The sequence below is a fragment of the Panthera leo genome, chromosome D2, assembly GCF_018350215.1.
Source record: "Panthera leo isolate Ple1 chromosome D2, P.leo_Ple1_pat1.1, whole genome shotgun sequence".
NCBI classification, from domain to species: domain Eukaryota; kingdom Metazoa; phylum Chordata; class Mammalia; order Carnivora; family Felidae; genus Panthera; species Panthera leo.
The window spans coordinates 6225875-6240578 of record NC_056689.1 but is presented as its reverse complement, the minus strand read 5'-3'; the positions used below and the strand labels follow the sequence as shown (position 1 = coordinate 6240578).

Below are 14704 nucleotides of genomic sequence, written 5' to 3'. Positions count from 1 at the left end.
CGGTATTTCTGTAATCTGATGATCTTAACCCAATTTTCCTGGTGAATGGATTTGCACACTCACAAGGAAAAAGCAGTCTTTGCAGAATTGAACGAACATAAAATCCCGCGGGGACACTATTCTATCACTTTATGGGTGCTACAGATGTAGTTGATTGTTTTCAAATATCACTCTGGAACTTTCCATATGTCACTTACCGTACAATTTCCCTGGTTATGGCATTTTATTAAATCCTCAGTGCCTCCTAGGATAAAATTCACAGTCCTTGGAGGGGCCTCCACACAGCCCTCGTCTCTCCACGTAGACTTTCCGGGAAGCGTGTGGCCTTCTGTCTCCCACACCGGAAATTCAACTACCTCGTTCATTTGTTTACCAAGTTACTCCTTCGGTTTCAACAAAGTGGGCACGTATCAATCGGTGATGTGGTGGTTCTTGCTCTCCGGTGGGCACTACGTCTCTGTCTCTCTCTCACACTCACACACACTCAGCATCCAGTGTTTCCCCCGCCCCTTCCTTTGCACCAGGATAACCTCATTTTTCGCTACAGCTTTGCGATAGTCATTTACGTATGTGTGTCCATCCCTCGGCTGCTCCCACACGCTCGTCCGTTTCTGGAGGGTGGACACCGTGTCCTACTTGTCTCTGTGTGTCCCCAGTCGTCCAGCGGCATGCCTGGGACCTGCAGAAAAGTGAGCAAAAATACTTGTTGAATGAAGCCAAGTACATCCATTCAGGTAAATGCAGGCATTGCTTTTTTGGTTCCTTTGTTTCCCTTTCAAAGGAACAATGCAGGAGTCATGGTTCGTCTCAATAAAATGATTCCTGACGTCAATGGCCTTTCTTCCGTGCCTTTCCTAGAATGCTAACTTGACATTTGTGCCAAAGGTAAATCGGTTTGGCTGTGGAGGAGAGGGAGTGGACACTCCTGATTGATGACAACACACTGGAGGCTGATCCCCAACAACTTGTGGCATTTCCCGTCTGTTCTTAAAATCACTCCATGCCTGCTCTTAACGTGGAACTATCCAAATGTCCTGAGTGGAGGCAGTTTTTAAGGAAGAGCTTGCGTTTACTGACCCACTCCAGCTAGAGAAGATGATTTAGAAGAAAAGGGCCGTGACTGAAACACACACACACACACACACACACACACACACATGCACACACACTCCAGCACCACCTCATGTTACACTGAGGCATTCCTGGCAGGGTTTCTTGCTGATGATTTTAGCCACAGTCTGAGTAATGTCTGCCCGCCTGCACTCTGTAAAGTGATCTCCCTTTAGCGGATGAAGTCTTGAATGAAGGGCTGTGGGTATCGTGTCTTCTTAGTTCAATATCCTCTGTCTTCCTGCCACCTCTCTGCTCCCTGCGGACGATGGGTGCTGAAAAGCCACCCTGCGGGGAGGGGCAGACATCTGCTCAGCCAAAGCATCTTTCAATGCAAAGTTGTTTCGTTGTAACTAAAGCCATTGCTTCAGGTTAATCTGGGAGACTTTTGAGCTGTTTCTTGCACTCTCCCGCTTTTGCTAGGCCTTCTAAATTGGAGCCCTCTGCAGCACGGGTGGGGAAGATCTAACGAACAGGGCCCTGGGGAGTGTCAGCTGTAAATATGAGAGTTTGAATATGTCCCGGAATACAGTAGGTTCCATGCAACTATTTCCCCCCCAGGTATAAAAACAAATCATATTTTTATAATAAATGACCACATAGGTTGAGAAAATAATTTCCAAATAAATGTGTCCTCATGGGACCAGAACTAGTAAATGAATTCTCTTCAGCTAACTATGCAGTTTTGATTGGAGACCAAAAAAAAAAAAACCAAAAAACAAAAAACAAAAAACAAACACCCAAAACGTGTTATTTATAAAGGCTCAGAGGCTGTCAAAATACAGTGCTCCTTATCCCTAGTGATGGCTTCTTAGCTTTTTTGTACATGAGGATCATTAATTCGAAACAACCTGGGATGAGCCCAGATATGTGTCTCCATCAACAAAGAGCAGGTGCTAATTTTATCACATCCTTTAAAGATGTATGTAGGTAAGAATGCCTGCCTTGTTCTCTGAAAGCATCAGACCATTGTGAAGTTTTCACTAAGCATATTTAATAAATAAAGATGCCCAATATCTTTAAGGTTAATAAGAAGTATAAATAATGTCTGCACGAAGGCAGGGCACACTCCCTGAAGTTACTGGAGGAACTCCTGTCACCCAGGATTTTGTCACACAATGGGACAATGTCTCCTAGTGTTCTCAAAGCCGGGAAATTATAGCACTAAGCTAGGCAATAAGCTAACATACAGAGCAGATATTAAAACTTCTGTGTCAAATGTGTGTAAAAATAGGTATTTATGTATAGCTATGCTTACTTACATGAGAATACAATAGTGAGGCATACACGAGAGAATGGCAATCACGAATGGGTGTCACCCTACAGGGGGTCAGGGTGGCTGGGGCACCCCAACATCCTTTTGTGTTTTCTGAATTCTATATCGTGTATATCTGTTTTCTGACTTTCAGAACACTTTATTTAAAAAATGCTTGAAGTAGGGGCCCCTGGGTGGCTCCGTCGGTTAAGTGTCTGACTCCTGGTTTCGGCTCAGGTCATGACCTCACGGTGTAGTGAGTTCGAGCCCCACATCGGGCTCCTTGCAGACAGTGCAGAGGTTGCTTGGGCTTCTCTGTCTCTCTCTGCCCCTTCCCTGCTTGCTCGCTCTGTCTCTCTGAAAATAAAAATAAAAACTTAAAAAAATGTTGGAAGAAGATCGGTCAGTCTCTGTCATTTTAAAAAACCAAATAAACTAAATCAAAAAAAATCTAAACCCAAGGGATCTGTACTCTTTCCCGTCCCCTCTTCTCAAATATTTGATTAGTACATGAACCTGGAAGGCGGTATGATGCAGGGGCCCTTAATTTCCACGGATGGCTATGGAAATAGCCAATTAATAAGAATCCAAGATTATTTACATGTATTCCCAGAGCCAAAACAAATGGTCAAGAACACAAAATACTATGACATAGTTATTAGCGTTTCACAGAGGAGACAGCTAAGGCTCAGAGTCTGTCCTACTCACAAGGCTATTCACACTGTCATCTGTGTGTTTCACGCGGTTTATAAGTTCTAACAACTTTCTCTGTCCCCGAGTATCTATCTGAAATGTACTACAGTGGTTTCACTAAAAAGGACTCTTGGAAAGTCAGGCTTTTGAGCGTGGTAAAGTATTTCTGGCCTTTTTAGTGGATGTTTTTAATGAGAGCCGAACTCATTAGTTTTATCTTGTTGTCTCAGGAAGCACCACAATCTCAGAGACTTAAAGCAACACTCACCTCTTATCTTACTGTTCTGGAGGTGAGAAGTCCGGGCGCGGCTTGGCTGGATTCCCTGCTCAAGGTCTCGTAAGGCTGAGGCCAACATGCCAAGTAGCCTACACTCTCCTCTGGGCCTCAGGGTCATCTTCCAAGCTGTCATGGCTGGGACAGGACTGTTTTCTGCCACGGTAAGACTGAGGTCCCCATTTCCTTGCTGGTTGTGTGTCCGTGGTCACGCTCACTCTCAGCACCTAGATTTCCACCTGCCTTCCTTATAGTCCTTTAAAAAAAAAAAAAAATTATTTATTTATTTTTGAGAGACAGAGCGTGAGTGGGGGAGGGGCAGAGAGAGAGGGAGACCCAGAATCCGAAGCAGGATCCAGGCTCTGAGCTGTCAGCAGAGAGCCTGACATGGGGCTCGAACCCATGAACCGTGAGATCACGACCTGAGCTGGAGTCAGATGCCTAACCGACTGAGCCACCCAGGCACCCCCCCCCCCCCCCCCATGGTCCTTCTGTCTTCAAAGGCAGCAATGCGGACTCCCTCTTCCATCAAAACCTTCTCAGGCTTGGAAACCCTGTCTCCGGGAGCAGCCCAATCCCTTTTAAAGGCTCACCTGATTGATTTTATCTTAACATCACCAGATGATCTTATCTTAAAATCAACTGACGCAGGATGACCACCACACCACCATCACGGAACCTGTCTGCTCTGCCCCCTGCTGGGGGACTTCCCTTTCAAGAATCCAGGTGGGGGTGGGGGGGGAGCATTACCCTTTCATTTCTACTTATTTATATAGGGTCATATTTAAGTGATAAGCATCTGGCTTTCATCTGGCTTCTTTTGAGTCTTTTAAGTCCAGGTGCAAGAGACCTTAATATCCATACATAGTTGGAAAACTGAGGCTCAGGGAGATATAATTATCTGCCTGAAGTCCCATAGCCTTCCCTATGTCCATATTCCAGGAGTAATATTCCGTATTTCAAGGTTCTGAATATATCTCAGAATTTGACTTCTGCAATACTTAAGTAGCATCATCTCTTAGTTTTATTTTTCAGAATTGCTAGGAAAAGTTATGTTTTTCAAACCTTGTAGACGAGATATCACAGAAATATCCCCAATGGCCATGGTCTCCCCGTTGTATGCAACATGAGAAAGAGCTTCACGTATAGCCACAGGACCACGTGGTCAAAAGTATTTATGTATTTTTTCCTGGAGGGCAAACATATTGTATTAAGTAGATACCATAAACGGAAGCTAATTTTGAGGTTTAACTGAGGCAGCGTTTCATTTGCCGTTTTTCCATTCTATATGGTCGATGCAGATGTGGAGGTGTTTCAGGACTTCACGCCTTTATGTTGCCTAAAGTGTGACCACACTCGTGGTCACCAGTACGTGGTTTAGGCACTAACGTCGAAGCCACGTCTAGTATGATGTAGGATTAACAGAAAATGCTCCAAGCTTCTGTTAATCACAAAGCACACTGTAATCTTTAAAGGACCATCTAGACTCTGCTTTAACTCTTTCTTGTCAAAAATTTTAAACTCTGCTGAAGTTGATGGATGCATGTCATTTGTAAGAACGGACTGATAATTTCAAAATGTGAGTCACCGGGAAGGCAGAATTCTACAGAATCCTCGAAGGTAGAAAGGTGCTACCATTCTGCAAATGGGTGAAGCACGTCCCCATGAGGTTTCGGGACTTGCCCAAGAGCACACAGCTTGGGAAGTGATAAGAGTTGAGACATAAATACACATCTTTAGGCTCCATTCGCTAATTGCATCCCTGGATGGGAAATGCATTGTAAGCAGTTTTCTTCAACTACTGTCGTTTTGTAACCAAGAGGAGTGTTTGGATATAAGGTGTTGGAATTCAGTCCCCACCCCCACCCTACCCATGCCAACCATTCCAGAGGCTGGGACCTCTGGCCCTGTTTTCATTTTCCCCAACCTTTCTCCTGCTGCCATTCAGGAGACCTCACTCCCACCGTCTGCACTGCGGGTTCTCTTTGCTCCGGATCCTCGGACCCTAATAATCTGTACTAAAGCTCAGTGTTGTTGCAGGGGTGTGGCTCTGGGAGCGGTTCATCTGCTCAGCAGTGAACGCAGCAACTGCTTGAAGTTAGACCAATGAAATATTTTGGGGAGGGGAGTATTTTACCACTGACATTCTGGACGGCTTGTGGCATACAGTGACGATAAAGAGCAGACTGACTTTTAGTTTTTACAAAATTTTTATTCACTCCCATTGCTTCCTCGGACGTCGACCTGGAGCAAAGGACAGGAATGTCCCATGAGCTATCTATAAGGCTTCTAGTTCTTTGCAAGATGTTCCTTGTTGCTAGGGGGTAGAGGGGCAACACACCCCCATAACATTTTGAAAGTACGTATATTTTAAACACATTGTTTTGAACTTGTGTATGAACTGGAGAGTAGATCCCCAAGTATCTCAGGGAAGACAGTTGTGGTTAATAGATCGCTGAGAAGCCAGTGCCTTAGAGATCTATCCGGGTTCATAATGGGTTTTAAATTTACCGTGTTCCCATTATCAAAGAACTTTTAGTTTTGCTTGTCTCTGGGCTCATAGAGAAGTGGACATTTTAAAACATTTCAGGTTGGGGTTTATCCCACTCAGGGATTAAGACAGGCTACGTCAAATCTGGACGTTGTGACCATGCTTATATTACCTAATCTGGCTGAGCATCAGTTTCTCCATCCACAAAATGGGAATGAATACTAGTGCCCACCTTATAGTCATTATGAGCCTTAAAATCGGTTGCATGAAGGGCATTGAAAAAGCTGCATAATATGTAAATCATTATTCAGTGGCCAAAAGATTGTAAATGTTTAATTCTTTTTTAGTTTTAAAATTGTTTTAATGTTAATTTTTGAGACAGAGAGAGACAGAGCGTTAGTGGGGAAGGGGCAGAGAGAGAGAGAGAATCTGAAGCAGGTTCCAGGCTCTGAGCTGTCAGCACAGAGCCCAACGCAGGGCTCCAACCCACGAACCATGAGATCATGACCTGAGCCAAAGTCAGACACTCAAGTGGCTGAGCCACCCAGGCGCCCCATGTACATTTTTAATTCTTAAAATTCTTAAAATTTTAATGCTTAAAAATGTTTTTACTCTGATACAAAATTCAGCATATTTTCTTTCTTTCTCTCAAATAAGGAACATAAGAACACTCTATGGGTGTTTAAGGACATAACCTCACTTCACTGTGGTTGATTTTTATTTAGCAAATCTCTCCAAGGGCACTAGATGGCGACCTTCTCCTTTAAGAAAAACAGGAAACGGAACAAAATAAAACTAAGATTCATTAATACTTTTGCTTTGATAGTTGAAACTTACTGCTACAGAGTCAAAAGCAAATGACACAGAGTAAAGCCACGTCTTTGAACGCCACGTTGTCCGAATTATAGAATTTCTAGATTTTCTGGTGTCGAGCTAGGAGCAGCCTGTTAGGGAAAGCACTCTGTGTGGGCATTGAGAATCTCAGATCCAAACTTATTAACTTAGGTCGTGACCTTGGACCTTACCTTTAGGCATCTATTTTTTTTTTTCTCTTAGAATGTTACGTGATTGGGTTAGATGGGTTAATTGTTTTCAGCTATGAAATGCTAGGATTTTTTTTTTTTTCATAATTCAGGGTTTACTCTCCTGCCAGGCTATCTTTTCTCAAGTGTTCTTTGTGCTCTAAATTAAATATTTATTAAGCCAATGGACAAGATTTAATGTCAACATTGCTTAAGTTAAAACTGATGTATTAAAAAATAAGATTAATTTTGGAACTTAGGGTTGAATTTAGGGTTTTGAGGAGTGTGTCTGTGTGTATGCTTGTATGTTAAATCTTGGTCTAAATATTGCTTTTTTAAAAATTTTTTTAAACGTTTTTATTTTATTTTTGAGACAGAGAGAGTCAGCATGAACGGGGGAGGGTCAGAGAGAGAGGGAGACACAGAATCTGAAGCAGGCTCCAGGCTCCGAGCTGTCCGCACAGAGCCCGCCGCGGGGCTCGAACCCACGGACCGCGAGATCATGACCTTAGCCGAAGTCGGAGGCTTAACCGACTGAGCCACCCAGGCACCCCATGCTTTTTTTTTTTTTTTAAATAAGCAGGAGAAACATTTGAATATCTGCATTTAAGATAATATAAAAATTGAGGGGCACCTGGGTGGCTCAGTCGGTTAAGCGTCCCACCTTAACTGTCTGCGCTTAGCTGTCTGCGCTGACAGCTTGGGGCCTGGAGCCTGCTTCAGATTCTGGGTCTCCCTTTCTCTCTGCCCCTCCCCCGCTGGCACTCTGTCTCTCAAAAATAAATAATAATGTTAAAAAATGTACAAAAGATCATGTAAAACTTGAAAAAACCTGTCCAGGAATCATTTTAAAACTGTATCTGTTTCATAAGGTTGAGCCTCTGCTGCAGTTTTGAATGTGATAAAGTTTACTAATGTGTTATTTTTAAAATATCACTTGTGAGTGTTCCTAAAAGGATTCGGGAAGTTTAAGTTGGTCATAGATAGAAGCGACGACACCAACAGGACTTAGAACTCCTTCTCAAAGATGAGAAGCAGATTGGCATCTGGTGTGATTAAGAATTCAGCTGTGGTTTGAAAGGTGTTTGATTTAAAATAATCAGATGAGCAAAACTAACACTCAATAGTAAATCCCTAGAATAAAATATATTTCAGGATTTGTTTACAAACCAAAGTGTGTGACTTAGGAGTTTCAGACAAGGTAGAAAGATTTTCGTTTTTAATAAGTAGCCACTGATTATACACTGATCTTTCTTTCTTAAGCTGAGATTGCAGAGTCCTCTGGTATCTTGGTCTGCGTCTATTTTTTTTTTCTTTAAAAACACATTTACTAATCTGTTGATCATTACCTGATCAACTCCTCCCACCGTGGCAGATAAACCCTTAAACAGTGATTTACGTTATGAAAAATGCTCTCTGGGACACACACATACATAAGAAAAAGAAATTTTAGGCATTAGCAGATACTCAGGCTCAAACAGGAAGAAGAATCCCTTTAGCGTAAGGTGAGGGGATGGAAAGGCAGGTGAGGGAGAAATACAGGTTACAGATGCAATTTCGGTTTCAATTTCCCTCAACCCGGCCCTGGTCCCGCGTGCCAGCCCTGCGGCAGGGGCGGATGCCACTTCCCAGCCACAGAAGACGATGCTGCGATTCCATTCGGATGCTGGATGTACACGTTTTAATTGCAGCGCGTGAAATAAAATCCAGGCTCCGAGAAGTGCACGGTAGAAGGGCCTGCCCCTCATCCCGCCAAGCGTTTGGCTCATTACTTCGTGCATATTCATTCAACTTTCCTTCCAACAGCTGACGATTTCCAGCACAATTTTCGGCTGAAAAAAAGTTGGAGCTGCGAACGCCTTGCCATTAGTAGTGGGGGGTCAAAGCCCCAGGGCTTCCCAGTAAGAGAAACGCGCGCGCCCGCACCCCTTCCCCCTCCCCCGCCCCCCTACCTGATCCAGAGCAGAAGAGAAGCGGACGGTGAAAAGCAAGGTGAATTAATGCGGCTGCCGGGTGAAGGCGGCGCGGTGTTCATGAACCCTCTCACCCTCTCGCACACACACACACACACACACACACACACACACCCCACAAAGTCTTTAGGCTCCGGTTACAAGCGCTGCGTCATCTGCCAGATCACATGGTGATTGTTGCTATTTCGAGGACCGAGTGGCATCGAGCTCCCCCCACCCCGCCCCTTCCCTTTGGTACCATATAGCGTGTGGGAGCGCTCGCTGGGCGATGGGGTGACGGCCGGCTGTCTGGTCCACCCGGCTCTCGGCGGGCGGCGCGCGCGGGGTTCTCACGGAGCGCCCGGGGGCGGGGGTCCCGGGGGAGGCCGGGCAGCTCTAATTGGTTTCTCAATGAAAGATAATCACCTATTCCCCCGAGAGCCTGGGGATTAGCGCTCGGCCTCGCCTCCGCTCCGCGCTCAGACGTCCCGTCCCTGCCCTGGGCGCTCGCTCCCCGGCCGCTCGGCGCTAGGGGCTCGCAGCCCGCCCGGCTCCGGGGTCCGCGCCCGCCGCGCTCGCTCCCCGCACCCGCCCGGCCGCCCGCCGCCCCGGCCCGCGCAAACTTGGGCGGAGGGGCTCGGCGGGAAGATGAGCGAGCTGCAGGAGGACTTCGCCCAGATCCTCATGCTCAAGGAGGAGCGCATCAGGGAGCTGGAGAAGCGGCTGTCGGAGAAGGAGGAGGAGATCCAGGAGCTGAGGCGGAAGCTGCACAAGTGCCAGTCGGTGCTGCCCGCTCCCTCGCCGCACATCGGGCCGCGCACCACCCGGGCGCAGGGCATCTCGGCCGAGCCGCAGACCTACCGCTCCTTCCACGACCTGCGGCAGGCGTTCCGCAAGTTCACCAAGTCCGAGAGGTAGGCGCCGGCCGGGCGCTGCGGGCCGGAGGCAGGCCCGCTCGGGCGGGGGGCGCGCGCGCGCGCACGGAGTGGGGTGTCCCCGCGGCCCCCGGGCCCCGGCCGCGTTTATTTTTGTGCCTGGCCGTCACGTGCCGGGCCGGGCTCCGCGGGGAGACGCGCCCCGGCCGCGTGGGGGCGGGGGCAGCGCGGAAAGTTTGCTCGAGCCGCGGAGTCGGGCCGCGCCCGGCTGCGGGGACGGAGCCCCGCGCGTCCCGGGGTCGCTGGGGCTCCCCGAGGCGACCCCAGTCCCCGGCCGCAGGGCGTGCTCGGGGGGGGGGGGGGAGGAGCGGGGGGCGCCGGCGTCCCGGGGAGGGGCGGCCGACCGGGGTCGGGTGCGGTGCAGCGACTGAATGTGCCCCGCGCCGGGGCCCCGCAGGGCCGGTGCCGGGGCGTGGGGAGGCGGGACCGGGGCGCGTCTCCGCTGCCGGGATCGGGCCTCCCGGGTGGGGACGGGGGGGGGGGGAGGTTTATGCACAGGGTCACTCTCCAGGCATCTGTGATGTCGGCGCGAAACTGCGAGGAGACCCCACTTTGTGGACGTCCGCGCGCCCCGGGCTTGCAGACGCCTCGGTGACCTTGCACCTGAGGCGGGTTTGGGGCTGCGGGCCAGCCCCGTCCGCGGGCGGACCACGCTGCCTGCCTGTTGCCTTCCTTGGGAACGTTTGCGCCTTCAAGTGGGGGTGAGGCGGGAGGGGAGCCGTCTCTCCGGGCGCCTCCTGGCTCCTTCCCTTCCTCTCCGGACACTTGAAGAGCCGGATCCTGCCGGTTGCGAGTTGTGTGCGGCTCGGGGCTAGCGCGCGGAGGAGGCCGGGCGACTTTGGCCGCAAGTAGGAAGCTTGTGCACTCCCCGCCGCCTGCAGCGGAGGGGCTGATCGATTAGCTCCAGCATTAGAGCGCCCGTGGACATTAGGGCAGGAAGTGCACACTCCAGGGCCCATTACTGGCTTTTAGTCTCTGGAAGTGCGCGGCCCAAAGTGCACTTCGCAGGATATTGAATATTCCATTAGGCGTGCCTTCATGCCCGCCCCCCTCTTCCCTCCTCTTAGATCACTCGGTGTCTGAGTTTGGGGCTCCCAGGGGACCCCTCAAGTCGTCCCTCCCCCCTCGCTCTCTGAGGTGGAGGCCAGCACTTGTAAAGAGCACTTTCTCTTGTCCGGTCTCCATCCTGGCTCTCAGGGCCCCCCTCCCCCGCCACTGCACCCCTCCTTTGTCTCCCTCTCCGGTGCATTGATGAGCGTGCCTGTGCGGTGGGGGAGGGGAGCACAGTTGGCTGGGCAGGGTCGAGGAGCTGTTAGAAGAGGGCCAGGCGCTGGGAGGGGGCAGGGGAGAAACACGGGAGCCGGGCGGAGAGGATTCGCCTTGGGGGTTTGGGCCCGTTCCGAACCGACGTCTAGGGGGACCGCTTTCAGCGTCCCAAGGGACACTCCGCTCACAAAGTGACACCGTCCACATGGCACCGTTTGGCCCAGCCTGCCCTGAACGTCCCCGCCCGATGGAACGGTGGCATTCTTCCCTCGGCCAGGCCGAGACCCAAACAAGGCCCTCCTCTCTGGCCTTGCCCTCGGTGGGGAGGCGGCTGCCCCGGGCTGACGCTCCGGCGGCGCGGCCGGGCTGCGCATTCCGCGGCCGCTGCCCTGCCCCTCGCTCAGCAGCTGGAATCAATCTGCCCACCTCCTTGAGGAGCCACTTCGTCAGCGGTCACCCGGCAGCTGCTCGCCTCCCGGGGCCGACGGGCCGGCCGGGGCTTTATCGCATTTTTGGCGCATTTTTGGCATTTCAGATCCCCGCTCTGGGCTGCGCCCCTCCTGGGTAACCAGCGCCCCTTCGCAGCACAGGGGCCCCGCGGAGACTCTCCCCACCCAGAGTCCTCCCTCACTCGGGGGCTGGCTCTCAGAGGCGCTTTTATCCTCCAGGATGAAATCTCTCCAGCAGCGAGAGGACGTTTTGTGTGCGCTGGGAGGAAATGGCTGATCTTTCCTAGGCACACCCCCCCACCCCTCCCCGCCTTGGTGTTAGGGGTAGGAGCCTCCGGCCTGTGCGGGGAGGGGAGCCTGTTCAGGAGAGGTCAGGGCATGTTTGTATCTACACCAAGGAGCTGGAATGCTCTGCAACTTCCTCTCTGCTTTTCGCTGGGATCCAGGGTGAACTTTTTCCCACTGAGCACTTGGGTTTTTTATACTTTCCAAGGGGGAGCCTGGGGTGTATTTTCAGCAAGCCGGCTCACTAGAGTTGAAACGATTTGGTCAGGTACATTCTACTGGGACAGTAGCCATGGGAATCAGGTACCACCCCTAGCCCTGAAAGAGACAATCACAACTTCATTGTTGGTGAGGCACCTTAATTTGGTTCAAGAAGGAGAATGATTGAAAAAGGAGTTGTCTGATACAACACGTAACAGCAGACAAGACGCTTTGGAAATAAAGTCCATTATGGGGCACCTGAGTGGCTCTGGCGGTTGAGCCTCTGACTCTTGGTTTCAGCTCAGGTGGTGACCCCAGGGTCGTGGGATCCAGCCCCACGTGGGGGCTCTGTGCTGAGTGTGGAGCCTGCTTGGGATTCTCTCTCTCTCTCTGTCTGTCTTCCCCTCCCTCTGTCCCACTCTCTCTGTCTCTCGAAAATAAAAATTTTTTAAAGTGTATTTCCTGCTTATCGGATACTCGGATTGGGGGGCTCGATATTCCGTCACCTTACGTAGCCCGTGTTGAAAGTGGCAGTATCCTGACCGCATACCCGGGCTCAGAGACTGCTTTATGGTAAGGCTGGTGTTCCTTTGCAGTAGCTGCTGGATTTGCGGGATAACTATTCAGGAGTTCATTTCAAACCTTACTAAGACACACAGCGTTTAGATGCACAAGAAAGAACATGTATTTTGAAATGGTAGGAGTCTGTTTGGTGGGCAGGAGGAAAAAAAAAAACAACAGAGCTTTTGCCTAAAAGCGCCGTTTTAGAAAATGATGGCAATCTAAAATATTTACATAATAGGTGGCGAAAATATCTTACGCATTTATTGCAGGGGAAGGAAATGGCAGAATTCACCGACTGTTGTAATCAAGTCAGTCCAATTAGCCAGATCTGCTTCTATGTGTCCACGGAGGGCAGAAGGCACAATTTCCATTAAGAATGATCTCAGTATCCAAGGAATGCTTAGATGAAAATTATACTAGGGAAAGGGAAGATCTAAGTGCTCAGCCTAAGTATCAAGTGTACAATTTGATGATCGTGTTCAAAAAGAAAACATCCGACTTATTGCAGCCCTCGTTTTCAGACCCCATAGAAATGCCCAGTAGGGATCAAGTGGATTATCTTTGAAAACAGGACGGTATTTTGGATGGTGATAATGATATCTTGAACTTATATGTCACTTTCTGCCAGTTGAGTCCCAGTACGTCATGTTGTTTTCTGTGAGCTCTCTGCTCTGTGCCTGGATATACTCCACATCAAGAATTACCTAATATCCTTAATTCTTTCCCTTCATGTTTTACGCACACCTGAATTCCTTGCTTTGGCTGCCCATTTAGCTCAGAGGACTGCAAACCGTTGTTGTTGTTGTTTTTAAATTGGCTCAGGCAAAGCCTGGAATCAATATTAATCTGTAACAGGGACAGTGGATTCTTTCCAAAGCCATTTGAGCTATTCCTTTTACAAATCCCATGATTCTTGACAATGCAGATTCATCATTTGGAACTTGAACCTCCTTCCACTGGGACACGGATGCTTCGGGATGGATGCCCCAGAAAACTCCTTGCTTCTTGCATGTCTAATTCCATTCAGGTCTGGTTTGACCTTCAGACGAGAAATCGAGGGATTTGGCCTAATTTTGATATAAGCAACTTCAATGAAATGACTCGGTACCAGCCGAACTCTGGGCCCAGCTGACTAATTATTCACAGAGAAAAGACAACAGCGCTTTTGAAAATAGCAGAGATAATCATGATCGGGAGAGCAAAGCCTTTGCACGTGAGGAATCTCAGTCGTGAAGTCGCTCGCCTGAGATCTCACAGCTAGGAAACACGAGAGACAAGTTTCAAGCCCGAATCTTGAGGTTTGTAGGGCCCAGGTTCTAAGCTGTCATATACTGTCACCTCAGAATTGGGTAATTTCCATCTTGGTGACTGGTGAGGCCTTTCAGGCAGAAAGAAACAAACCTACCCTAATTTCGAATAGGATTTCTGTGAACAGTCTTAGAGCCAGCAGTCCACTGACCTCTGGCCTCCGAACTCTTGTATCCAGCACATAGGCTTGGACGTGCTCGCCAGGCTGGGGTTTTCTCAGGCGTGCCTCTCTTGGGATGGTCAGTTTACCAGTCTCTCTTTTTGCTTCCTTCCTACCCTTCTCCTGTCATAGGTGGGGATGATGAATAGTATGGTTGGGACAGCGATCTGGGTTGCGTCCTGTGAACACCATTCATTAGACTCTTTGCCTTTTGCCTTGCAGACCAGACCGCTCATGCTAATCCCTTTGTCCCTACCAGTTCTTCCAACAAAAGGAATTTATTACTAAGTGACAATATATCAATGTGTTACCCAGTTATCTTTGCCGGGTTAACATAGTAATAGTTTAACAGCTTCTGGGAGAGGACGTTGGTTTCCTTGGCTTAGATGAGTAACATTTATGACAGGAATTTAAGGGGAGGCAGGCTGAGGAGGGCAGGGGAGGATTTTTGTGCTGGGAGGCTTCTCAACATCCTGGTCTTTGGGAGAGGACACGTTCTGAGCGTAGGCTTTCATCACTCCTTTCGGACAGAGCTGCACGGGTATCGCATGGGGCAGTACCCTGCCTTTAGTGATGAGAAAACGGAGCACATTATCACTAAAGTGCCTTTTACAGGATCTCAGAAATGGGACCGGAAAAGTAATTCAGGTTTCTTAATTTCGCATCGGTGCTCGACTTGGTGAATTGATGTCTTCAACTTATCATCTGTCTGGACTTCTTGTTTCAGACCTATTCGCTC

General features: G+C 49.2%; 1 protein-coding gene and 1 non-coding gene across 2 annotated transcripts in view; one reads left to right on the top strand and one right to left on the bottom strand.

Moving 5' to 3' along the window:
- Positions 1–3711: 3711 nt before the first annotated feature.
- TRNAW-CCA lies at positions 3712–3796 on the bottom strand. Its single transcript has one exon. It is a non-coding gene; the product is annotated as a tRNA-Trp (tRNA).
- Positions 3797–9435: 5639 nt separating this feature from the next.
- Positions 9436–14704, top strand: part of PRKG1 (protein kinase cGMP-dependent 1) — a 1249639-nt gene continuing 1244370 nt past the window's right edge. The window contains exon 1 of the mRNA XM_042907726.1: positions 9436–9711. Within this exon, the coding sequence (XP_042763660.1) occupies positions 9446–9711 (266 nt within the window). The 5' untranslated portion in view covers positions 9436–9445. The remainder of the gene's footprint in view (positions 9712–14704) is intronic.